Source organism: Cnephaeus nilssonii (assembly GCF_951640355.1).
Source record: "Cnephaeus nilssonii genome assembly, chromosome: 7".
In the NCBI taxonomy this organism is placed as follows: domain Eukaryota; kingdom Metazoa; phylum Chordata; class Mammalia; order Chiroptera; family Vespertilionidae; genus Cnephaeus; species Cnephaeus nilssonii.
Window position 1 is genome coordinate 23773689 of NC_137078.1, and position 26197 is coordinate 23799885.

General features: G+C 56.4%; 1 protein-coding gene across 5 annotated transcripts in view; it reads left to right on the forward strand.

The window, feature by feature from the left end:
- Positions 1 to 26197, forward strand: part of JARID2 (jumonji and AT-rich interaction domain containing 2) — a 290912-nt gene that overhangs the window by 260497 nt on the left and 4218 nt on the right. For all 5 annotated transcript variants that reach the window (XM_079776852.1, XM_079776851.1, XM_079776850.1 and 2 more), the window contains 11 exons: positions 4256 to 5318; positions 8627 to 9129; positions 12066 to 12158; positions 14980 to 15098; positions 15180 to 15250; positions 15991 to 16105; positions 18920 to 19025; positions 19982 to 20164; positions 20618 to 20748; positions 21772 to 21955; positions 24707 to 24814. In XM_079776852.1, coding sequence (XP_079632978.1) covers positions 4256 to 5318; positions 8627 to 9129; positions 12066 to 12158; positions 14980 to 15098; positions 15180 to 15250; positions 15991 to 16105; positions 18920 to 19025; positions 19982 to 20164; positions 20618 to 20748; positions 21772 to 21955; positions 24707 to 24814 — 2676 coding nt within the window. The remainder of the gene's footprint in view (positions 1 to 4255; positions 5319 to 8626; positions 9130 to 12065; positions 12159 to 14979; positions 15099 to 15179; positions 15251 to 15990; positions 16106 to 18919; positions 19026 to 19981; positions 20165 to 20617; positions 20749 to 21771; positions 21956 to 24706; positions 24815 to 26197) is intronic.

Below are 26197 nucleotides of genomic sequence, written 5' to 3' on the forward strand. Positions count from 1 at the left end.
ACAAATGTTTCTCTTGAGCTCCCTACCTGCTCTTCTCCCTTCTGAAGGGGTGGGCAGAGGCATTCGACTCAATGGCTCCCTCTAGTGGGAAATGAGAGCTTGACAGTTAAATTTCTGGTTGAATTGAGGATGGCTTCTTTGACTTCTGTGCCAGGGTGACCTGAGCCACAGGTGACAGGTGGGTGGTGGTGGGCCAAGGAGAAGAAGCTGCATATAACCCACTGCCAGCAGAGAGAAGGACGCAGAGTCAGAAATCCATACCAGAGCCTTGAAGACCTGTGAAGTTAAAGTGTTTTTATTGCATGTGGGAGGATTCTGCCCTGAGCTACCACTGTGTTAGTCTTGCAGTGAATTAAAATGACCCCTCGCCCACGTGCACTGTGTGAGCACTTCCTCAGGACGGGCTGCAGGGACGCTGGCCGAATCGGTGTTTGGTTCTGTTTGGTAAAGCGGTGGCAATATAATGTCTTCTTCCATTCCTTTGTTTCCTTTGGTACCAATGAAACATTGGGCACCGAGAGACAAGTACAAGGCCAAGGAATAGGCCTCTGTGTGTTAGTAGGTGGGTCCTGGGTTGTTGGTTCTGTTTTATCCCTACCTTTAGGACACAGGGCTAGCTGGTGGGACAGATTGATGCGGGGTTAGCATGTCAGCTGCATCGTGGCCACTAGGGTAGTCAGGAACATGAGCACTGGGTGGGCTTCGGGGTGGGAATACATGCCCTTTCTAGTCTTTGCAGTTTATTTCTTTTAAATTAAAGTTCACTGTTCTAATGGCTCGTGATGGGGGGAGCACTGAGTTTTCAAGCTTGTTATGTGGACATGGTATGAGATTCGGGAGAGCACTTCTGAAGACGGCTGTGAGAACAGTGAGGGAGGAGGTGGACAGAGTAATTTAGTCTTCTGATAGAGCAAGGTAGTTGGCTGCCCTTCCTGGCAGTGAGCCAGTATTTAAGTTTACAGAAGCATGTAAGCAAGAAGGTGATCTCTTCATCGTTGAAGATGGTGAAATACTTAAATAGAATTCCACCATGCAGAAAAAGCACGCCCTGTAACCAAGCCGTTCGGAGGTCCAGTACCCCTGAGAAGGGCCCCGAATACTTGTCTGAGGTAGAATCTGAGAGATTCTGGCTTCCCGTTCCCATGGGTGGACAGTGATATGGGGTAAGGGTGGGGCAAAAAGCTTGTGGGAACAGAGCCATCCTGTCTGTCTCCTCACTGATCCAATTAGAATTGGGGGCGGGGGGGGGGGGTTTGGACTGTGAAGCCTGGACTATTTTTAGGCTCCTGCAGGGTTTCTCTGTGGTCCCAGGTTTGAGAAGCACTGAACCTAAACCTTGGCAAGGTATGATGACTGATGTGTCGGCAGTGGGTGGTGGCCACGTTCGCAGGTGACTCCTCTTGTAGAAGAGGTTCTGGTGTACTGTGCAGTCTGCTTGAGTGTGGAGGGAGGAGCTGAACAGGTTGGACTCCAAGAGATCATCCGAAGATGGAGGGCCTGAGGGGGCTACCCTTCCACTTGCTGGGGCTTGGAGCCCTGCTCTGAGACTGGTGTCTCCGTGGTGGAAACATTTCTCTTGAGCCACAGCAGCATTTTACTCTTTGCTTTTATTTTTCTAAATGGTTTTTTAGTCAATAGAAGGATCTGAAAGAAGGATGAGCTCAAACAGTGTTGCTCAGTGATTGAGCGTCAACCTATATATGAACCAGGAGGACAGGGTTCGATTCCCAATCAGGGCACGTGTCTGGGTTGTGGGCTCCATCCCCAGTAGAGGGCGTGCAGGAGGCAGCCAATCAATGATTCTCTCTCACATTGATGTTTCTATCTCTTGCTCCCTCGTCCTTCCTCTCTGAAATCAATCAATCAATCTATCTATCTATATTAAAAAGAAGGATGAACATTTAGAGATATTTGCCTTCCTCAACATACCTACTATTCCAAACTAGTGGTACTTACCATAAAAAATTGTCTTTGGCCGAAACCGGTTTGGCTCAGTGGATAGAGCGTCAGCCTGCGGACTGAAGGGTCCCGGGTTCGATTCCGGTCAAGGGCATGTACCTTGGTTGTGGGCACATCCCCAGTGGGGGGTGTGCAGGAGGCAGCTGATCGATGTTTCTAACTCTCTATCTCTCTCCCTTCCTCTCTGTAAAAAATCAATAAAATGTATATTTAAAAAAAAATGTCTTTGCCCTTACCCTCAGCTTTACAAATTTGTTTTTAATTTATTGTGGCCAGGTTGCTAGTTTTTGTTTTTAATTTTCCATTCTTTTCCTCTCTTTCCCACCCGATCTGTCAGTGCTGCTTCTTATAGGATGGAAAGCAGTGGGGAACCCGGGCTGTAATTCCTGGGCCCTTGCTGAGTACTGAAGTCCAGGCGGCTCACCAGGAACCTGTTTACTAACCACTGGCGGGAACCCTGTCTCATACCACGATCTGAGGCTTTCATTTACTGTGTAAAATTGGTGGCACATTCAGTGGCTTCTTGCCTTTTTCTGTCTTTGGAACTTTCTGCTAATAGTTTGATTCAGTGATTCTCAAAGTATGTCCCCAGATCAGTTTCCTGGAACCTTGTTACTCGGGCCTGTCCCAGACCTACCGGATAAGAAACTCAGGGGGTGGAAGCCCAGTGGGAACCACTGGTTTGGACACCCGTGGGAAAGTGTGATCTTTGTGCTTGACTCCACTTAAGCAAAATGTGCCTCTTCTTGGGCTAGCTCGGGGCACTGGTGTTGAGAGGAGCCAGCTGCTTTAGGTCGCAGCTGACTCGGAATCCAGGCTCCCTCCACCGGCACCTCCTCTGGGTTCTTGGTGAGGAAAGAGGTCTGTTGTTTCTGCTCTCTGTTTCCCAGGAATTGTGTGATTTTTAGTCGGCCTCTTTAGGGGGTCATGGTTCTTAGGGAACCCTGGAGCTCCTGGATCTGTAACTCATGTTGCAAAGGAGAAGTCGATGCCCATGATGTTAAATGACATGTCAGAGGTCACAGAGAGGCAGAGTGTGCCTCAGTGTCCCCACACCAGCCAGCCCAGCAGCAGCTACTAGGGCTGGCCCTTCCTCATTCTTTGGAAGTTAGTGCATTTCTGGTGTCCACTCACATCAGCCTGACTTCTCTAATTGAGGGAGGCTGGTGTGCCGTGGGATCGCTGTGGTGTCCAGGTGAAAAGGCCCTTGCAGGGGCTGCTTGTGACCCAGTTCCTGTGGAACCGGAGTGGAAGTTTTTGAGGGAAGGAAAGTAGGAACCCCCTGTGCAGAAGAGGGTTGGGCACGCTGTGCTTTACCAAAGAGGTTAGGTGCATGCCCTGCCATTCAGCAAGGGCTGCGTGGGGCATGTCTCAATCACCAGGAGAGGGACAGGTGCCAGCCGTCGGCAGCCACGCGTCTGCATCGAAGCTGAGCTGCTTGAGGGCTGCTGTTCTTTTTTTTCCATATTTTTGTTTTGTTCTTTTAGCACATAGATTTTTAAATTCTGTGGGCAGATCATGCTTGAAGGGGAGCAAAGAGCAGGCATGTCATTTCTTAGAACAGGTGTGTGTGTGCACGTGTGCTGCGTGCCTGTGTACAGTTGACTGGAAAAGCATGGCTTGAACTGGGAGTGCCCACCTATACATGACTTTTCTTCAGTCAACATACAGTTGGCCTTCCATATTCCTAGGTTTCACATCCTTGGATTCTACCAACCGCAGATTGAAAACAGTATTTTCAAACCGCTATCCCGAGTCTGGATGTGAAGGGTCGACTGCATGCATTGTTCCAAGCCCTTTTATACAAGGGGCTTGAGTCCCCACCGATTTTGTTATTCAGGGGGCTCCTGGAACCAGTTCCCTGCAGATACTGAAGGATGACAGAGTGTTTGGGCATTCTGAAAGTTACCATGGATTTTTAGCTATGGAGGATGCGGTTTGGTGCCTCTAACCCCCTGCGTTACTCAGGGGTCAACATTGTACACGCTCTTTTCCCCCCACATGGGCAGGGTCTTGCTATTGGAAATATTCCTAACCTGTGACAGGTGATTGGTGGGCATGTGGGAAGGCTTATGGTGAAACATCCGATTTCCTGGAAGAGCCATGGGAACAAACGTGGAAGAGGAAAGATGGGTGTGGACGGTGCCGAGAGTCTGAAAGAGCCCCAGGCAGTGTGTGTTTGCTTTTGCAGGTAGCCCTTGTCTCTGTTTAGTGACCAGTGTGAGGAGGAGTTGCCTTCTTGGCAGGTACTGATTCTGTGTTGTTTTTGTCCTCTGCCTCTCCTGCTGCCTCCCAGGTTTCGAAGGTAAATGGAGTCACTCGAATGTCATCTCTGGGTACAAGTGCAACCAGTGCCAAAAAGATGCGCGAAGTCAGACCTTCACCGTCCAAAACTGTGAAGTACACTGCAACCGTGACGAAGGGGACTGTCACATACACCAAAGCCAAGAGAGAACTGGTCAAGGAAACCAAACCCAATCACCACAAGCCCAGTTCAGCTGTCAACCACACAATCTCAGGGAAAACCGAAAGTAGCAATGCAAAAACCCGCAAACAGGTGCTATCCCTCGGGGGAGTGTCCAAGTCCACCGGGCCTGCCGTCAATGGCCTCAAGGTCAGTGGCCGGTTGAACCCAAAGTCATGCACTAAGGAGGTGGGGGGGCGGCAGCTGCGGGAGGGGCTGCGGAATTCCAAGAGGAGACTGGAAGAGGCACACCAGGCGGAGAAGCTGCAGTCGCCCCCCAAGAAGATGAAAGGGGCGGCCGGCTCTGCCGAAGCCCCTGGCAGGAAGGCAGCGGCGGCCTCAGCCCCGGCCCCGGCCCCGGCCCCGGCCCCAGTGGAGAAAGCTCTGCTGAACGGACACGTGAAGAAGGAGGTGCCCGAGCGGAGCTTGGAGAGGAACCGGCCGAAGCGGGCCGCAGCCGGGAGGAGCACGCCGGGCAGACAAGCACATGGCAAGGCTGACGGCGCCTCCTGTGAAAATCGTTCTACCTCGCAATCAGAGCCCTTGCACAAGCCGCAGGAGGCGGCGGCCAAGCCCGAGAAGGGGTCCGGCCGGGTCGGGTGGGCGGCCATGGACGAGATCCCCGTGCTCAGGCCGTCAGCTAAGGAGTTCCACGACCCACTCGTCTACATCGAGTCGGTGCGCGCTCAGGTGGAGAAGTATGGCATGTGCAGGGTCATCCCCCCTCCGGACTGGCGGCCCGAGTGCAAGCTCAATGACGAGATGCGGTTCGTCACGCAGATTCAGCACATCCACAAGCTGGGCCGGCGCTGGGGCCCCAACGTGCAGCGGCTGGCCTGCATCAAGAAGCACCTCAGATCTCAGGGCATCACCATGGACGAGCTCCCGCTCATAGGTAAGCCCTGCCTGCCCACTGCCTCATCCCGCGTGCCCGTTTCTCTCCCCCGTCACGGGGATGCACTTCTCCCGCCTCATTTGCTGCTCAGGGGAGGCCACTGCCCCTTTTCTCCAGGTCCTGAACATTTGTGGGTATTGGGGTCCATGCTCTCCCCACTGGGTGGTCCCCTATGCCTGCAGGGGCCAGAGCAGTGTTCAGCGTGTGATGGGATGCTGCGCATCCCCCCCCCTCTCCCCGCCGGGTTTGGTCTGCTTGGCTGGGATGCCCACTATCAGTGCCACAGCCTCAGGAGTTTAAAAAACAGGGAGTTACCGTCTCACAGTTCTGGGGGCCGGAAGTTCAAGACCAAGGTGCCTAGCCTGCACGGGCAGCGTCCCCCAGAGCTCTCCCCTTGGCCTGTGCGTGGCTGCTTCTCCGGGTCCTCACATGGCCATCCTTCTGTGTGCAAGCTCCTGGTGTGTCTCCCTTTTGTTATAAAGACACCAGTCCTGTGGGTGAGGACCCACCCCATTTAATGCCTCTTTAAAGAGTCTTTCTCCAAATAAGGTCGAATTCTGAGGCATCAGGGGTTAGGATTCTGCACATGAACATTTTGGGGACACATATCCGTCCAAGAATTCTCGTAGACCTCAGCCCATGAAATTTCTTCTTCTGTCTTGTCCTTGTCTCTTCATCCTCCTTATTTTGACTTGAGTTTCTGCTTCCATGGCAACCAACTTGGCCCTGGTGGAGCCCACAGGTTCAGGAACGTGCACACTTCTCCCGAGAGCCGGCACAGCTCTGCCAAGGACAGTCGCAGAGCTCAGCTCGCTGACTAGTGGGCACATGTTCCGCATTGAGGGCCCCCGGCCCCCAGCAGCGTCCACTCACAGGTTGTCAAGCTCCCCTGTCCGCTTCTCCTCTGGACCCTGCACCTCCGGGATTAGTTCACTTTCAGACGAGTGGGCTCTGAGGAGGGGGATTTCCTTTGGAGACAGCTGAGTAAGGTCACCCACTTCCCTTCAGCTCTAGATCCATGAAAGGAAACAGCACATTCCTGCCTCCATTGTGGAGATTCTGATTTTTCAAAGGCTGGGAAAAAAGGAGACGTCTAGCAGCTGTTTAAGTGTCAAGAACTGGCAGTAAGATGGCATTCCTTTGTGAGATGAGGTTTCATTATTCCTCTCAGCAGTGCCTGCCAGGGCTAATGCCTGAGTGAGAATCACTTGATTTGAAAGAATTCTTGGTTGGTGGTGGTCTCTTGTCAGGGGTGCCCTGTGATAGACAGTGACCCAGGGCTGCAGGAATGGGCTGAGGAGCTGAGGTTGTCTCAGGAGCTTGGTGTTGGCTGTGCCCTGTGTGCACTCGGCTGTCTGGTGACTCAGAGCAGCACCAGGTCCTCCTACCCACCCTGAGTTGGGCGTCTTTTAGGGACTGGTAGAGTATGCAGGTGATGTCACGATGCCAGCCAACCACCTTTTTTTCAGAGTAGTTCATTTTTCTAATACATTTTTTTATTGATTTTAGAGAGAGGAAGAGCGAGAGGGATAGAAACATCCATGAGGAGAGAAAGTCATTGATTGGCTGCCCCTTGCATGCCCCCTACTGGGCATCAAGCCTGCAACCCAGGAATGGGCCCTGACCAGGAATCGAACCATGACCTCGTGGCTCATAGTTTGACTTTCAGCCACGGAGCCCCGCTGGCCTGGCCAGAGTAGGATTTCTTTAACCGTGACTTCCTCCCATAGCAGCAGAAGTCCGGTAGATGGTCACTCGGGTGAGTGTTCTGCTCTTTGCCCCAAGTGTAAAGCATCGTCCCTGTCTGTGAAGGGGTGCTGACCTGGCCTGCTACCCACAGAGACCTTGGGCGTGGGTCTGAGCTCAGGTGTTTCCAAGTGCAAGGGACTTAGTCCTTTTGAAGCAGTTTCCCAGAATTCACCCAAACGGATAAGCACCCAGCCCCTTGGGAAGCTGCAGGGAGTGGGGTCAGCTCGGACCAGGTGAGGGAGGTGCTTTGCCAGGTAGCAGCCTGGTAGCCCTCTGAACGGGCTGATCGTGGCAGGTGTGGAGTCGTTAATGGATTTGTGAGAACTGTGTAAATTTTAAGGGCTATTGCATTACAGTGATCTTAGGGAAAAAGGAAAAGGTATGGCCAGCCTTCCCTCTAGTCACTAGTGAGACCGTGGTTGGAGCTGCTGTGGCACGCTGGGGTGACTGGCTTCGCCCTCTACCTGTGCCCGTCAGGACTGTGCACTGCCAGGCACGGGTCTCCTCGCTGAGACACCAGAGCGTGGCCTGGAATCTGGCAGAGGTCCAGGGAAGTCTCCTCCCTGAGGTTGTTCCGTTGTTCACAAACAACCAAACCCAGCTACACATTGTCCTCTGGTCTTATTTGCAGGAGTGCCTGGTGTCCTAGAATGCTCAGCCCACCTCTGGCCCCTGTGCTGTTCTGTAATTCGATCAAGGGATGTAGTGAAAACCCGCCTCCATTCTTCTGAGATTAGTGGTCCCTCTGAGTGCATATGGGAGGGATTGAAGGGCAGACTGTCACGTGCCCTTCTGAATAGCTCCCGTCACCCTGGAAATCCTGTGGGATTGAAAAAAAGCAACTCGAGCATGCGTGTTTGTGTGTGTGTGTGTGTGTGTGTGTGTGTGTGTTAGGTATGTGTGTGTCTTGGGTTTGTGTATTGTGTTGGGCATGTGTGTGTTGGGTGGGTGGGTGGGTGGGTGAGGTATGTGTATTGGGCGGGTGTGTGTGTGTTGGGTGTGTGTGTGTGTTGGATTGGGAGGGGAATTGGGACGGACAACACATGCTGTGTGTATGATTTCCACCATCACAGCTGTTCCAGGTGACATTGGGACATGGACGTGGCTGAGTGGCACAACCGGGCCCTGCCCTTCCCTCTCCAGGCATGGGCCACCGCTCCTGGTCTCATTGCAGCTGCCTCCGGGTCTATTAGAAGGCTGTTTACCAGTGCGTGCTGCCCATTTGAGGAGAAGCATGCCAGCTCCCTACCATAGACCTCTGCTTAATGTTACCTCCTCCGGGAGGCCTTCCCTCATCATCCCACCCAAGACTGTGGCCCCCGCAACTCTCGAGCCCCTCAGTCAGCTTTATTTGTCTCTGTGGTGCGCCGAATTGTCTTAAGGTCCGTCTGCACAGACTAAGCTCCCTGGAGGCCAGAGATGATTGTTTACTGTTCTGACCCCAGAGTCCGGCGGCGTCCTGGCACACGTGGCGTCACGGACCGTCAGGTGAATGAAGGAGGTCTTGTTCCTGGTCCTTTCACAGACTGTCCCCGTCTTTTCTTCCCTCGCCGTCCTAGGAGGCTGCGAGCTCGACCTGGCCTGCTTTTTCCGACTGATTAACGAGATGGGCGGCATGCAGCAAGTGACTGACCTCAAAAAATGGAACAAACTCGCAGACATGCTGCGCATCCCCAAGACCGCCCAGGACCGGCTGGCCAAGCTCCAGGAGGCCTACTGCCAGTACCTGCTGTCCTACGACTCCCTGTCCCCCGAGGAGCACCGCCGGCTGGAGAAGGAGGTGCTGATGGAGAAGGAGATCCTGGAGAAGCGGAAGGGGCCCCTGGAGGGCCACACGGAGCAGGACTACAACAAGTTCCACCCCCTGCCCCGCTTCGAGCCCAAGAACGGGCTCATCAATGGCGTGGCCCACAGGAACGGCTTTCGCAGCAAGCTCAAGGAGGTGGGCCAGGCCCAGCTCAAGACAGGCCGGCGGCGGCTCTTTGCTCAGGAAAAGGAAGTGGTAAAAGAAGAGGAAGAGGACAAAGGCGTCCTCAGTGACTTCCACAAGTGTATATATAAGGTAGGCCCTGTGCGGTGGGCAGGGAGTGGGTGGGCGGGTCCCGAAGCCACCAGCCACTTTCTCGGGGAAATGTAACAAAGAGAAACATCTGCAGCCTGCTCAGGCCCCGGGCCTCGGGGCATCTGGCCTGCGGCACAGGCCCTGGCTGCCCTGGGAACTGTGAGCATGGGCCGAGTCGCTTGCCCACTTCAGGCCTTGGCTTTCCTTTTCATTGAATGAGCTGAGTGAGCGCCCAGGTGCCAGGGATGCAGTACCTAGGATGCAAATCAGTTCCTCCTCACCCACAATTCTGCGCCTGCCCCTCCGAGCACCCTCTCTCAGGCTGGAGGGCGGGAGCTGCCCAGCCAGGCCTGGAGTGCGCGTTCTCTCTGCCTCCTTATTACTTTCTGCAGAGCCCACTGCCTCACCTCAGCTTGGACAGTCACCTGTAGAGAGGTCCTTAGAGAGCTCTCCTCACATCTCACCACTGAAGCTGCCGAGGGAGGAAGGGGGAGGGCTGGCAAGCACGCGCCCATGTTTCCCAGTTCTGCCAGATCTTGTTGCTGCAACAGCCGTCCTGGGAGATGCACTCCTCTAAGAAGTGAGGCAGAGTCACGGGCGCTCCCGCTTGGCAGCCCGCCTGCCTTTGCTCAGCAGCGGCCACCACAGCCTCCTGGCTGGCTGGTTCCTCCTGGCTGGCTGGAGAGGCTTGGGGCTGCCTCTCCCCTGGGGGCAGAGCTAAGAGAGGCCCCTGCTGGGTTGCCTGGGCTTTGACAGGTGCATGGGCTGTACCCGGGGGTCCCTGTTCTGGGTTTACCAGGATGGACGTGTCCTGTGATGAGTCTTGGCAGCCCTCGCTTGACAACCCTGCTCCCACCCGGCTGAGCTGGGGGATTTTTGGAACATTGAAAATAGCCGCCTGGGGCAGGCCTGGCCTGTCCCCACCTGGTTAAATTGATGTGGACTCTGATACATAGGGAGCCTGGGACTCGTGCAGGTGTGCCTGCCCTTCTGAGTCCATGCTGCGAAGTGGCCTGTGGCCACCCACTGCCACGCTTGATACTTTTCTGCTGGGCTTTAGCCCTGGCCTTTTTTCTGGAACGTTTTCTACTGTGAGACCCAGAGCGGGTTCGGTGTTCCCTGTTACCACCCGAGATGCCTTGCAGAGACCGTGGGGAGGGGAGCGGCTGCCTGCAGCCTGCTGATGGGCTCCTCCTGTTTCACATTCTCAGTGTTTCATGGGGAGGGAGAGGGATGGTGCGGACTGTGAACTGGGAGGACTTTGGTGTTTCCTGGATGTGTGCCTGAGGAGCCTCCTCCACGGAAACTGCTCATTAAGCCCCGGGACTGAATAGCCAGCACATGAAATGAGATCCTCTCTACTTCTGTTACTTTTTATTGAAGAAGGTCAATTTTATGAGATTGGGTTGGATCCAAGCAAGAGTTTTTTTGAAAACCTGCTTTGTAAAGTGTATTTTTAGATTTCATCGCAAAATCCTACAAGCTGGGCTGCGGGGCGGTCTGGTGGCCCTGCTGCTGCTCAGCCGTGTTCTCGAGGCCCCTGACTGTTGGGGCCATTGACTCTTGGGTGCTGGGTGTCCTCTCGAATTCTGGGCACTCTGCCTTAGGGCAAAACTAGGTCCCTCCTAGTCGTTAGGTTTTTACTTGTATTTACTTATCTACTTATACTTTCATTAAAAAAAATGGTTTTAGAGAGAGAAAAAGGGAGAGGGAGAGAAACATCGACATGAGAGAGAAAATTGATCAGTTGCCTCCTATACTCACCCCGACTGGGGATCGAACCTGAGACCTTATGGTTCACAGAACAACACCCCAAACTACTGAGCCACCTGGCCAGGGCAGGCTGTTATTTTGTAAGGAACAGAAGGTCAGAAATTTGGAACTGGAGGGAGTATGTCCTTTGTGTCGGCACTCCACAGAGTCACTTCTAAAGCTGCAAGGCAGATCTCCGAGCAGCCAGTGTGAAGGCTTTGCCCTGGTGTCCTGAGCTGGTCCGTGGCGGGCAGGCTTCCTGTGCTGTGGCGTGTTACTTCCCGTGGGGTGCTCAGAGGGAAACCTCCCCTGTCCCTCAGGGCGCTCGGAGCCTCCTCGCAGCTCGTGTTTGTTCAGGGCCGTGGCGCAGGCCGGGTGAAGCTGCACAAGTGCTGACAGGGTTGTGTTGGGGTCGAGCCTGCTCTACCACAGCCGCTGACCTGGGCCTGATACACCGTGGGTGCTCGGCACATATTTCTGTAATCAAGGGATACATGTGCCTGGTCACCAAAGAGTGAAAGGCATGAATCTTACAAGCTTGTCTCTGTGTAACAAAACCTGTTCTGTACAATAGGTCGGAAATAAGGCCTCCCTGGACTCCCAAATGAGAACAGAGAGCTGTGTGCTAAAGGAGCACAGATCATTTTGAATGTCACTGGGAGGTGGGAGGGGACAGCAAGAGAGTCACCAGGTTACTTCTGTCCCCTCAGATCCACGAGGTGAGGTAGCGTGTCTGGCTGCTTTTCATGTGGTGAGGACCCTTGGGGCCCCAAGTTTCTGTCTCTGAGGATCTCCCAGACTTCTCTTCTGGGTTTGTCTTAATGCTGTTAGTTTCTGCACTGGCCCACAGCCTTTATCCTTCCCTCACATGGGTAACAGGAATTCTGCCTCCTTTTCCACCCGTACCCATTTCTCCAGAAAGTGAAAGCTGACCCTGCAGCCTCCCGGTGCGCCGCCTCCCGGGGCACAGCCCGTTGCCTCCAGATACCAGGTCTATGTGCTCCTGGTGCTACAAGGCAGTGTGACCTCGTTCCCTTGTCGGCACTGAGCTTCGGGAATGATCCCCGCCTTCTCTGCCTGGCTAACTTGGGCACCAGCCGCCCAGGCCGCGGGGCGCCAGCAGAGCCCCTGGCAGGGCCAGCCTGATGTGGGCTTAGACTTACCTGTTGTTGTTTTCTTTCCAGGGAAGGTCTGTTTCTTTAACAACGTTTTATCGAACAGCAAGAAACATCATGAACATGTGCTTCAACAAGGAGCCTGCACCAGCTGAAATTGAGGTGAGCTGAGCTCCTGCTGCCCGCGTGTTGGGGCCCGGGCCTCCTGGCAGCCTGAGAGGACTGGAGTGGTGGACTTCTTTCCCTGTCCTGGGGCAGCTGCAAGTTTTAACTCTTGTTCATCTAAATTTCTCAGACTCGGAAAGATAGAGTGAAGAGGGAGCCTCCTCCCGGCTTGTCCCTGATTTACCCCAACCAGAGGCGGAGGCCGGGGTGAGCTGGGCCTCGTCGTGTCCCCTCGCCACTGGCCGCTCCTCCCCGCCCTCTGGGTGTGTGTGACGCAGGAGAATGTTTGGAATTCCTTGAAACCGTAGCTCTGCTGTGCCTTCTCCCCTGTTTTATTTAGCGGGACTGGCAGAGTGCCATTTTTGTGTTCTGCCAACTCTGTTCTGAGTTAGTGTGAGGTTGGGAAGACAGTGAGCACCTCTGTGCCCAGACCAATTAGGGGAGCTTTCTGTGAGGTGCTCTAGGACTGAGACCCCGTCTTTTAGTTGCCTCCCCTTGGCCAGTGCCCAGCTGAGTGGCTGAGAACTGCCAGCCGCTGGCATCGCCGCCCTCGGCAGCACGTGGTGCTGTGGGAGAGACACCAAACCTCTAGCGCCTTGAAGGGCAGCTGTGGGCGGGAGCAGTTGTGCGTCTTGTGTTCTCAGGGACGGATGCCACCTCTTCTGGGTGACCCAGGCTGACCTCTCGGGCCCAGTCATCCTGATTTGACCATGTTTTCCTGGGAGTGGGATTTGCAGGACAGTCTAGGCCACACCAGGACGCCGGGCCCCCTCCTTCGGGTACATGTGATGCCGCACCTTCGCCGCCACCATCAGAAGCTCAGCAGGTTCCACTCGAGTCTCCGGCCGTGTCTCGGCTTGGTGTTTCCGTGTCTGCCTTCAGCTCCGTTGGCACCCTTTTAGGCCTGGGTCTCTGCTGGTGGGCGCACGCCGAGCTCTGTGCTCTGGGTGCTGCCTGGGAACGCCACGCTGTGGCCTGACCGCCGCCCCATCCCCCCGCCAACGCCACATTCCATCAACCACAGTGTCAGCCCGGCCCCGGTTCGGGGACACGTGGCCACACAGTTGCTTGCGAAGCGCTCATGGCCTGTGTGGCAGGCACGTCAGAAGAAAGGAACGCGGCCCTTTGGAAAAAGAGGCCTTTGTTGCACAACGTCCATCCTTGTGGGCAGGCATCTCTGCAGGTGCAGGGTTTATTACCATCCGTAGCACGAGGAAAGCTTGGCGTATTTTAGTTTCCTACTTGAGAATTCATTCTCTCTGGAAGTCTGGCTTTTGCTTTAGCAGTTACATACTATTTAAACACAATAGAAATATTTGCTAAAATCCAAACGTTTTGTCTGAGGCCGTCTAGCTTCTGGCCCCTTCAAAGAAGGCCCCCCTTCCTTCGGCCGGTGCTCAGCAGCTGGAGAGCCCCCCTGTAGCAGTGGGTCCCTTCCTCCCACAGGGTTACTCACCGACGACAGGCTGTCAGTCTGATGCTCGGCTGGCAGGGCCCGACTGTCACCAGCCCCATCAGCCAGACTATCGCTTTCTTCCTTACGTCCGCGCACCTTACTCTGTGTAAGGAGTCCAGGCGTTCAGTGGCCGTGATGTTGATTTACTCTTGGCTTGGGCCCTTGGCGCCGCCAGCCGGCCCCTCTCTGTGGAAGTTGCCCAGGCTGTGGGCACCTGCAGCGCCCTCCCTTTCTACAGTGTTATCACTGGCAGCTCTGCCCTGAGCTGACCTGTGGTTATTGGTTAGGCTTCCTCCTTGAAAGCTGGTTCCCGCTAAATGGGCTTTGCCAGGATTCGGGAAGCGATGCCGTGCTTCTAGATTGGTAAATGAAACGAAATGAAAAGTGTGTCCGAGTGTGGGAGTTGCCTAAAGGTGACCTGGGCCCGTCTGCTCACCTGTTGGTAAAGCGCGTTCCTGCCACACTCTGTCGGTTACGAGGGCCGCACTCTGCACGGCCGCTGTGCCCACCGCCCTCCTCCGAGGCAGCTGGCGCGGGTCCAGCTGGGTGTGTGGGCTCTGCCCTTCGTAAAAGTCAGGAGGGCTGGCGCTGGGACGCGTGTGAGGTGCGTCTGTCGAGGAGCTGGAGCAGAGGCTGTTTACTTCCGTCTGAGGACCGCAGTGGCATGTCCTCTGCCTCCGTATCATTTCATTTCCTATCCCCTTTCATTTAGATAATTTTTATTATGATAAACTTAACTTTACCATCTTAGCCATTTTTAAGTGTCCAGTTCAGCAGTGTAAGTACATTCACATTGTTGTGCAACCATCACCATCCATCCATCTCCAAAATGCTGTTCATCTTGCAGAACTGAAATCCTGTTTCCATTCTGCAATAACTTCCCGTGACTCTGTCCCCCCAGCCCCTGGCAGTTGCCATTCTGCCTTCAGTCTGTGATTCTGACGGCTCGCGTCCTCATGGGAGTGGGACTGTGCGGTGTTTGTCCCGTGTGACTGGCTTATTTCCCTGGGCGTTGTGTCTTCAGGGTGGGTCATGTGGCATGTGTCAGCCTGCCCTTCCTTTGAAGGCTGAAGAGCAGGCCTTTGTCCGGACCGCCTCCTCGGGCCTGTCCGCCCATCTGTGTGGACACGGCCTACTTCCTCGCTTCCGCTGAGGGGCGCAAGGCTGCCATGAACGTGTGTGCATTTGTCTGTTGGGGTCCCTGCCCTCTGTTCTGGGCCCTGCCTGCCTGCAGAGGTCATTCGAGCATCGCTGTCCTACTCCGTGCTCCCGTGGCGGCTGCTCTGTGATGGCTCCTTCCTCGGGCACTGGTGTGCCGTGCGGGGGGTGAGCTGTGCTCTGACTCCTCGCCTCTTCCCGCAGCAAGAGTACTGGCGGTTAGTGGAGGAGAAGGACTGCCACGTGGCGGTGCACTGCGGCAAGGTGGACACCAACACTCACGGCAGCGGGTTCCCCGTGGGGAAATCGGAACCATTTTCAAGGTAGAGTTGGATCTGTTGTCTGCATTTTGGGGACTAGATGTTCTTCCCGCCAGCCTTGTGACGTCCCTCTTTCTTCTGCAGGCATGGATGGAACCTCACGGTCCTCCCCAATAACACAGGGTCCATCCTGCGCCACCTCGGTGCTGTGCCTGGTGAGTCCCACGTGGCCGCCGTCCTCGGTCCCGAGGTCTGTCGGGAGCTGGAGCTGGAAAGGGACGGGGACTTCCGGTGGAGAGTATTTAGATTCAAGACACTGATTTGCAGGAAAGAAAGAAATAGGGTCATAGTTGAAATGTGTAATATGTAGGAAGGTGGGCCACATCACAGCATCTAGAAGCTGGGCAGGGGCCTAGAGCCAACTTTTCACCTTGAAATTGGTGTTTTCAGAGCAGAAGTCTTGCCTCCATAGGACTAGTGCTGGCTCCTAGCGATAGGTTCTCATTTGGAAAGCCAGTGTCCTGGGGCCTCGGGTCACTGAAGGCTGGGACCCTCCACGCCCAGTGGAGGCGAGTACTAGGGCCTCTCCAGACACTAGTTAGGTCTGGTGCCCCCGTTCTCAGCCTTGGGGTCCAGCCCAGGGCTGCTGGTTATTTGCCAACAGTCGTCATGGTCACGTTCCCTGGGGCATCGTGCTGTCCGACTTGTGGAGTAAGATGCTCTTTCACTGCTGTTTGTAGAGTGCCCATCTCAGCCTGGCTTCTGTGCAGCAAGCAGGAAGAGCAAGTTCCTTCTTACTGGGCTTTGCCTGGCTGGTTTTGAATCCTCCCTCCCTCCCTCCCTCCCTCCCTCCCTCCCTCCCTCCCTCCCTCCCTCCCTCCCATTTGGGGACAAAAAAGTGATTCTGATAGCTGTTACTCAGACATTGTTGCTGCTTTCTCCCTTTATGTTTTAGGAGTGACAATTCCCTGGCTAAATATTGGCATGGTCTTTTCTACCTCATGCTGGTCTCGAGACCAAAACCACCTTCCCTACATCGACTACTTACACACTGGTGCTGACTGCATTTGGTGAGTACGCTGGCCCTGGTGGTGGGGGGGGGGGGGGGGCGCGGGGCGGTGGACAGGCTCCGAGAGCCGCTTCCTGTGTCCCAGCTCCTTGTCCGAGCTCCCAGCTTGGGGTTTCCTGCCTCTGTTGGAGGGGCTGGAGGTGGCAGGGAATAATTTAAGTTGCTCTGGTGATAAGCATCACTTCATGTGCTCATTTATGTTCCCTTTTTGTCAGTTGCCTCTTTCTATTTGCTTTTCTTCTAGGATATGACTTCTTATTGTTGGTTTCCAAGTGTTTGTTTCATACTCGGGCTGAGAAACAGGAAGAGTCACAGTGGGACTGCTGGGTGGTGTGAGGCATGCTGTTCCCTCTCTGGCCTCAGGAGCAGTGGTTTTGAGTGTCTCTGCAGCAGAGCCTCCCAAAGCCCTCTCGGCTGCGGGGAGAGTAGGTCTTATGGGAAATGGAGTTCTTACTGTGTCCGGGCGCACAGTGTCTCCCCTGGACACGTCTGTCTGTCTCGTGGGAAGCAGTCTGCTCGGTGCCCACCTGGAGCCTGACTGTCACCTCCACCCAGGTCTGATCCGTGGCTGGCTCTTCGGTTTCTTTATTTAGGTGGCAGATGGGAAATTACTGCAAATAATTAGACGTCTTGTCGTCTGACAGTCTACCAGCCTCACGCTCATCCTGCGCTGACTGCTTATTGTCCTCTTGGGGTGATGAGGCTTCTTTACGGAAACAAACGGCCTTAGCACTTCGGTCCGCGCTCTGAGGAGCCCGCGTCTGCAGCGGCCTCACCATGGCGCCCGTGTCCCAGCCACACCGTAGGGAGTGGTGGCTGGTGTTGATGGGAGCAGGACTGCGGGCCTCCTGGGGGGGTGTGCGGGGAGGGTGGTCTCGGCGCCTGCGGTTGGTCTGTGAGTGGCTGCTGCCTGTGGAGGCCTGGGCAGAGGACGTGCAGCTGTGCTGTCCAGGGCGCGAGCGGCTGCTGGGACTGGGGGAGAGGGTGTGGTCCCCTTCCCGGAGCCCCTTTGCCCTCCGTGTCGTTCCCGTGGAGAAGCTTCTGTGGACGGCGCGGGCCTGGTGTGGGGTTCAGGGAGTCCCCCCAGACCTGCGACCTGAGCCAGCACTCCTGACGGCCCCTCGGCCTGGTGTGCGAGGACCATGGCCAGGAGGGCGACCGGTAAAGTAAGGTTGGGTTAGAGGAAGGGAAAGGAGAGTCTGTGGACTTCCTGCGCACGATCCCTGCCCCTCACTGAGGGGGAATAAAGAGGAGGCCGGGATGTGATTGGAGAACTTTATGGGTTGCGGTTTTTTGTAAAACATCTGATTTTGGTTAGAAACCCTGCGTTTAAATCACAAATCAGTAACAGAATATGTTGGCATTGAAATAACATGAGCATAATAAAAACCACTCCATGTGGCAACTGAAACAGGATTTGGCCTCCAAGTGAAGAATTTCATCACAGACACCTCAGCGTGGCTGAGAGCAGGCCTGCCCGCGGGCCTGGGGGAAGGTGCCAGGTTGGAGCTGGGCCTGAGGGCTGGGCGGCTGCCCAGAGTGACCAGAGCTGGGCGGCGTCACGACTGCACCAGAGCCACTGACCCTGACCTGGCTGACCCTGGGCCGGTGGCTGCATGTGCTCTGCAGGCCCAGGGTCTGTCAGGACACTCGGGATGGAGGGGGGCTGTACTCAGAGAGGTCACCTTGCCCAGGGTCCACACGGCAGGTGTCCCGCTGCAGCCTGCTGGCCCTATGGGTGGGAGACAGAAGGGAGGGCCTGGAGGAGGCCTGGCACACCGGCCTTATGCACGCGACTGCCTGGCCCTGGATTTCACAGGTAGGTGTCCCCTTGTGGGGACACCAGCAGTAATCCCCCGCTCTCCGTGGCTGCAGTAAGGTTCCAAACTTCCTGTTAGTTCAGGTCTGCCGACATCCTCGGCCTTCCCCACCCTGTCTTCCCTGTCGCTCCGTAGCTGTGCTCTGGGGTCTGTGCTGTCCCGAGCCTCACCCTGCAGCTGCCTCCACCGCCTGGCTCCCGACGGTCCCTCAGTCCGCCTGACGCAGACCTGCCTGTGTGGGTTGATTTCCTGTGTGTTTCGCCAGCTGATCCTTGGCTGGCTGGGTTCTGGCATGCCCAGCTGCCTCAGTGGGGCAGGCCTGGGACCCGGTGCGCCCTCCTCTTATTCCATAATTTCACAGCGGCCGCAGTCGGCTTCTGTGCCGGCACGAGCCAGCATGTGCACAGGCAGGACTCCTTCCCCCACCTTTTTCTGTATTTGGAGAACTGAGGGGTTCCCCTGCCTTTCTGGTCACCCAGCCTGCCGCTCTGGGGCCAGGAGGTTGAGCTGGGCCAGGCTCTCACGAGGTGGCCCAGGTTGGAGAGCTGAGGGAAACGCGTATTCCAGCACTGAATCCTAGTTCTGCGGCGCCTCCTGTTACAGAATAGCGTCAAATGCCAGCCCGGGATGAGACGCAGCCTTGGCGCACTCACGGAAGGCTAATTGAGTCTGCAGCTGTGCCTGTGTCTGATTTATATGGGGTTTTAAACATCTGGTTTTGATTTGAAGGTTTTTGGGCTCATGTATAGGTCAGATCTGCATAAAAGATGAGCATGCTGTGCTATGCTGGAAGGAAGCAGCATGTTGCCTGGGAGTGGGGTGGGTGTGGCCTGAGAACCACGGTGCCAGTCACCGAGCCAGGCATCTCCCTGCTCCCGGGACTCAGTCTCTCCTCCACGTTTCAGTCTCTCCTGCGCCCGAGGATGCAGGGTGGGCCCAGCCCATGCTCCCCAGGCAGGTTCTGGTCAAGTCTCTGCCTTGTCTCCTAACACCAGGTATTGCATTCCTGCTGAGGAGGAGAGCAAGCTTGAGGACGTGGTGCACACTCTGCTGCAAGCCAATGGGACCCCAGGGCTGCAGATGCTGGAGAGCAACGTCATGGTATGTGCAGCTCCTGCCTGTGCTGGCGCCGGGCCTGGGCACGGGGTAGGCAGGGCTGTTGGACAGTCACCCTCTTGGCTGGCCTGCCTTTCAGAGGCACAGAGGACAACGCAAAGTGAATCCTCACAGCATCATCCAAACTCATTGTCCTCTTCTGTGGACACCAAACAGGTGCTTTCCTCCGATTGCACAGGGCGTCGGGCACGTGCGCCGTGGCCTGTGATCTGTCTCAGGGCTGGTTTTGTGTGTGGAGACTGGGCTGTGTGGCGGGTCCTGCTTTTGGGTGGGCACTGGGGTCTGTTGGTACTGCTATTCCCACCTGCTGGGCACCTGGATGCCTGGACAACAGAGCAGAAACCCTCCACCTCACAGGGATGGGCACAAAGGCTTCTCTGATCCCATTTTCGAAAGTCACGGGGCTGTTGAGTTCCTGGGAATCCTTTTAGCCTTGTGTTCGGACACCTGAGCTCAGGCCCCTCTGGCCACGCTGACCCCTCCCTGGGCCTCAGGTCTGGCTCAGAGAAGCTGAGCAGCAGCCCCGCTAGGGTGCAGGTTTGAAGGTCCCCAGGCTGTACCTCTGTGGCTCTGCCGATGGAGGATTTTTCCCATTCCCACCCCTGTTACTGCTGGGCAGGGATGGGAAAGGCTCCGATGTGGCCTGTAGGGCTGTGTTCTGCTAGTGGCCACACATCTGGGTGGCTCTGTTGTCACTCTTGGTCCAGTGCCAGTTCAGATCTTTCTTCTAATTAGGTTGACATCTTTATTTTTTAAATGAGAAACAAAAAATCTTCAATACCAAATCTAATCTGTCTCCTCATGAACAGGCCCCTTCTTAACTCGCGAGGTCCCGCCTGGAGGGCAGGTGTGGGTGTCCCCCACCTGCTGGGCAGTGGGGGTGGGAGAGTGGCCACGAGTGTGTCCTGCAGAGTGTGTCTCAGCCCCGATCTGCTCCCCAGATTTCCCCGGAGGTGCTGTGCAAAGAGGGCATCAAGGTGCACAGGACCGTGCAGCAGAGCGGCCAGTTCGTCGTCTGCTTCCCCGGATCCTTTGTGTCCAAAGTGTGCTGCGGCTACAGCGTCTCTGAGACCGTGCACTTTGCCACCACCCAGTGGACAAGCATGGGCTTCGAGACGGCCAAGGTAGGCAGGCGATGCGCATGCGCAGACACACGCCCACGTCCCCCTGCTGCCCGCCCCCTTTTTAAATGGGTTTAATTTTAGAAAATGCTTCTGAGAGGTGGCGGAGAGGTTTTCCCAGGAGAGAAGATCTGTTAGGGGTTTATTTGTATCAAGAGAGATTCTGAGTCCCATTGTGGGTGCACTGTAACCTGGGGGGACCGACTGATGGCACTTCAGGTCAACACTGGAAATGGGGAGAACGTCTCCCCCCATTGTCACGTTGGGGCCCCTGCCCAGTGGCTGGTGGCACAGCAATAGCGTTTCCTGGTCCCTGTGCCTTTCCCACAGGCAAACAGGATTGTTGTACGAGTTTCACTGCTTTGAAACACAGTGGAACTCAAAATTTGAAAATTCAGATTGCATCTTCTGCCCCGTAAAGTCTCCCGCCTAAAGGGACGTGACCGCTTCTTGCAGGAAATGAAGCGTCGCCATATAGCTAAGCCATTTTCCATGGAGAAGTTACTCTACCAGATTGCACAAGCGGAAGCGAAAAAGGAGAACGGCCCCACTCTCAGTACCATCTCGGCCCTTCTGGATGAGCTCAGGTAACCAGACCTGGGTTCCGACCCTGGGCCGAGGCCCGGGCGCCAGGCCTCACCGGGGCTCTGCTGGGTGGGGTGCAGCCACCTGCTCAGAGTGGCAGAGCCCACCTGGTGCTTGGCCAGATGAGTGAAACCTTTTGGGTGTTTTTTTTTTTAATCTTTATTTATTTTGTAATTTAAACTTCCTCTTGTTTTCATGTTTGCTACTTGGAGTCAGAATTTCCTGAGGTGCTGATGCAAAAGGTTATCCCTCTGTGGGAGTGACCAGGAGGTGGGCTCTGATGCCTGGGTGCCTCGGATCCTAGCAGCACGTTGCCAGGGAGGAAATGTTGGCCACAGCCTCCTTTCTAGAGGTTAGAGTGGGCGTGGAGAGGCCACAGAGCCTCACTGGGCTTCTTGCCAACCTGCTCAGGACGCGCGTGTGAGACCCACACCCCGCTTCCATCCCGCAGCGATCGAAGGATCTCTCCCAAGGTGAAGCCGATCAGGGCAGAAGCCGAGGAGAAGTGCCACCCTTTGCTTGGCTTCCTGTGTAACCCTCTTCTCTTTTCCCACCATGTAGCGTCGCCACCTCTCCCTCCCCGGGGAGAGACTCGGTCGGTAGTGCTGACGGACAGCACACGGATTTCGACTCGTGTTGGTCGAACCTTTGATGACAATACCAGCAAATAGTTTGTTACATCCGTTCTTGGCTCGGAGTGAAGGGGCAGGGCCCCCGTAGGTAGCAGTGAGGGGGTTGCCATGTGTGCCCTGGTGTGTTGCTCTCCTGTTAGGCAGAGCCCAGCTGTTAGAGTAGCCTTGGAAGCTGGGGGGTTGTCTGACCTTTTGACTAAAGAACACGGGTCTTCACTGGGGGTCTTGGGAAGGCGAGCATGTACTTCTCACCGCCCTCCTCTGACAGGAGGGTGCACCTGGACGGGGGAGGGGCAGTTGCCTGGGGCGCAGCATGCTCCCTTTGAAGGTGAGGGAGGCCAGGCACCGAGCTCAGCCTCCTGAGGGCCCGGTGCTTGTGTTGTGTTTGGACAGGGATACGGAGCTGCGGCAGCGGAGGCAGCTGTTCGAGGCCGGCCTCCACTCCTCTGCCCGCTACGGCAGCCACGACAGCAGCAGCACCGTGGTGGATGGAAAGAAAAAGCCTCGAAAGTGGCTGCAGTTGGAGACCTCGGAGAGGAGGTGTCAGATCTGCCAGCACCTGTGCTACCTGTCCATGGTGAGCTGCGGGCCCCTGCCGGCTCCCGCCTGTGCCTGCCCGCTGTGCCTGCCGCAGAGGGCTTCCTGCTGCAGGACGCCTGTCAGGAGGCCCGCCCTCGGACCTCCTGCCCACCTGCGCCGGGGCCCTGACCTCCAGGGGTCAGCACCGCACCCTCAGCATCCAGGTCCGAGGGACCGAGGGCGGGTGGGCTCCACTCTGCCCGTCCTCCTCCACAGTCTCTCCTCACGTGTAGCTTCCTGTCTGCAGGAAGAGGGCCTCCCTCACGCCGCTGCCCTGTCTCCCCCGCCCCGTCCCCAGGCTTCCCTTGGTGTCCCCTGGTGAGGGGCGGGGCTGCCCCCACTCTGCTGCCAAAGTTGACGTGGGGCCTCATCTAACCTTGGCTTTTCCCCGTTTCCATGCATCTACGTGACCTGTCTCATTGTCCTCAGGACTCTGAAATCTGTCTTTGGTTAAAACGAATGTTTCTCTTCAGCAACACACACCCATCCCCAGCCTCCCCGCCTCTGATCAGTTGCCTCTGAGCCAGCTCTTCCTCCTGCCCCTCCGTCCCTCAGCGCAGCCCCGCCTCCTTCTCTTCTTTCTGGTTTGTTCCCACAGTGCCCGAGGGCTTGGGGCTTCACCTCAGCCTCACCTGTGATTTTGTAGGGGCGGCTTACCCCGCCCACCCCCGGCCAGAGGGGCCTGGCAGAACTTGGCTGAGTGGACAGCTGGGCTGGGGTAGCTCATCTCTCCCCTCCCACTGGGCAGCTGCCCTGACACAGGTGTGTGGGTGCCCCAGCTCCCACTCCAGGTGCTCCCCACCACACGCCTGGCACTCGTGGCCTCCAGTGCTGGTGCCCTCTCCCCTCCCGTGTGCATTCTTCCTCCAGAAAGAGCAGCTCAGATAGTACGTGCCCACCCCGTGCCAGCATGGCACCAGCACCCCTCACATGGGGCCCACGTGCCTAGACGCAGAGCAGCAAGTGTGCCAGGTCTGACGGCAGCGCCGCACGCCTGCGCCTGACTCCCACCGCTGCCCTGCGGAAGAGATGGGCCACAGCCAGTCCCAGCTGAATCCTGTGCTCTTGGTAGCATCAGGGAGGTCAGAACTCTGAGAGGAGGAGAGAAACGGCTGTGTGTGTTTGCTGCTGCTCCTGTGGCAAATCCCACAGACTCGGGGCTCAAACCAAGACCCTTCCTTCAGCAGAGGCAGAGGCTGGGAGTCCGAGGCCAGGGGTCGGCGGGGTTGGCTCCTTCTAAGGCCTCTCCCTTCCTTGGCTTGTAGGTGCCCCTCTCCCAGTTCCTCCCCTCCGCACATCTGTGTCCTCATTTCTTCTTGTAAGAACATAGGCCATATTGGACTAGACCCCACACTTAACCACCTCATTTTACCTTAATCTCCTCTCTCCGGGCCCATCTACCAATCATCACATTCTAAGGTACTGGGGTCAGGACGCCAGCCTGTGAATTGGGTGGATATAATTCAGTGCGTAACAACCACACGTCTCCTATCTAGTCTGTCTTTGCCCACATTTGTGAAGATCACTTACAAAGCCCTTGAGGTCTGTGTTCATTCCTCTCCCTCTGGAGTGGATTGTTCCCATGGGAATAACTGCCTTATGCCCGTGAGCACGGACGACACTGTCGGGACCTCCATGTGTGGCCTGGTCCACTCCCCGGGGCTCATTGCACGCTTTGAGACCTGCACCTTGGGAATTGTCACCAGGCATTTCTTACCAGCCTGGATGTTATAAAGCGTGTGTCCTAAATTCATCGGTAAAAATTGAGGTTTTATTTATAGTTACAATTTTCATTGCTTGGACACCTAGTAAATGTGGGCATTTTTGTCCGTCCCTCCCGCTAGCCATGTCTTTAAAGGTGATGCGTCTCTGCCAGTGTCACCTCTTTGCTCTCCAGCTTGTGTTCTCGCCTTTGCCCAGAAGCACTGGAGACAGGAGCCCCAGGTCTTCCCTTACATCTCTGTGAAAGGGCCGGGAACCTCTTGCATCTTGTGGCTTAAGGCAGCATTTCTTTTTAATTTTAAACACAGAATGAGAACAGGACTAGAAGTTGGAGTGGGGGTGGGAACCCCCACAAATCAGACAGCTATTCTTTCTCCTTGCCCCACGGTCCAGGTCGCCCGTGCTGTGGTGGGTCAGGCCTGTCCACATCCTGCCCGCACGTGCTCCGTGTGGCCTTGGGGTCTGGCGTGTGCTCTCACACGGCCGCTGGAGGCCCTTCTGGGTGTGGGAGGAGGGGCCTGTCTGGGTGGCAGAGGATCAAGACTGTGCTGGTTGGCGTCTGGCCCCAGGGGCTGGGGTGCCGAACAGCCCCCACGTTCCCAGCTGACTGAGCTGCGGGGATGTCCTGGCCTGCTCCCGCTGAGCTGGCACCGCGTGTGCCTGCCCAGGTAGTTTTGAACAAAAAGCCTCAGAATGTGCGAGCTTCTAAACAGGCATCAGTACTTTATCCCATCTTCCCCGCCTAACGGCACCTAGAACCTCTCACAGGCAAGTGCAGCAGCAATCGGGGGACCTCGAGGCACCCTTAGGTGCAACTTGGAGACGGTCTGTTACTCGTTTCAGCAGTGTTGTTGAAGACCTTGCTGCAGGTGATTTCGAGAGATGCACACTCCTTAGCGTGGACAGCGATGTCAGGACAGGCCTTCCCTGGCTCCTGGGACCTCGCCCCTCCCAGGCCCCTCCCTGGCTCGTCCCTGGCAGCAGTGCCGCGATCCCCTCCAGCACCTCAGGAGCGTCTTCCTTGCAGGTCGTTCAGGAGAATGAGAACGTGGTGTTCTGCCTGGAGTGTGCCCTGCGCCACGTGGAGAAGCAGAAGTCCTGCCGAGGGCTGAAGCTGATGTACCGCTACGATGAGGTCAGTGCCGCCACGTGAGGGCCTGCGCGAGCAGCCAGCGGGGGCTCTGCAGGGGAGGGCCGTCGTGTCGCCGGCCCTCACTTACTGTAGGGATGAGCCGGCCTCTCATCACCCAACTTGAGCCAGTTTGGCACGGCCCAAGACCAGGTGCATCCCCCGTGGTTCTTTCTGGTGCTCGTGGCTGGACAGCCCAGCCTGTGGGAAAGTCGCAAGATGGGGGATTGTGAGGTTGTCTGACCTGGAGAAACCCAGGAACTGAAACTGGAAATTTCTCTTTCCCAATCGTGGTTTCATTCCAGTTTTCTCTTCCATGTCGCTCGTAGCTTTGTACGTGGGCCTGTCCACACCTCCCCGTGCAGGGCCGCAGCTCTCCCTCCCCATCGAGCCCTGGCAGCATCTCAGTCAGCGTTCCTAGCCACCAGGCCTCCCTCCGTTTGTAAGGGATGTGGTTTCAGATCTGGTGCTGGTGTCCCTGTGCCGCACTGGCTGGCTGGGCTAAGGAGACGGCGGACCGTGGGCTGCCTGTGCACATCCATCACGGGACAGACCCCAACTGCAGCACCTGGTTCCTTTCCTTCCTCCTCCCAGGCCCTGAGCCGTCTGGGCCAGTGATGTGCCGAGTACGTGGCTGTGGCTGCTGGAGGGCCTCAAAACCAAGTGTGTCTGGCCGTGTCCTCAGAGAAGCCTGACGCAGGGTCTCGGGGCCAGGGCAGAGGGGCCCTCCTGGACCGTGCAGCTGGCAGGGCTTGGAAGGGATTTCTGCTCTGAGACTGTGGTGGTGAGAAGGCTTTCGTTCTAACTTAGAGCCCCCCCCCCCCCCCCCCCCCCAATGCTCGGTTGTGATGCCTCACACGTACACTGACCATTATAACCCTGGCAGCGCTGCCGGCAGGGGCAGGGGCAGGGGCGGCTGTGGCTGCATCGCGGTGCTTTGGCAGCGTAGATACCTCCATCTCTTATGGAAAAGCTGCAACACAGCTCAGCCTCCTTTATCCTCTCAGCAGGCATCTAACTTCAGGTCAGAGCACACAGTGGGCAGCAGGCTGTGGCACATGATGCCGGGCAGCTCAGAGCTCCCCAGGCTCCATGCGTGGCAGGAATTGCATCCAGCAGGGGCCAGGCTCTTTGCCCTCACCCAAGGGCCCCAGCTAACATGGGGGGAGAGCCTCTCTCTCACCTGCATCCGTTTCTGTAAGTCCTGTTGGTTCCACCTTCCAAGTACATCCCAGGTCCAGCCAGTTCCCACGGCGGCCAGTGCTTGTGCCCTCAGTTAAGGAGCCGGGGTGGGACTCCCTCACCGCTCCCTGGCTCCTGTACCCAGGTGTGTCTTCACTGAGACCCCCACTCGGCCTGAGACGCTCCATATGGAGCCCTTCCTGTGCC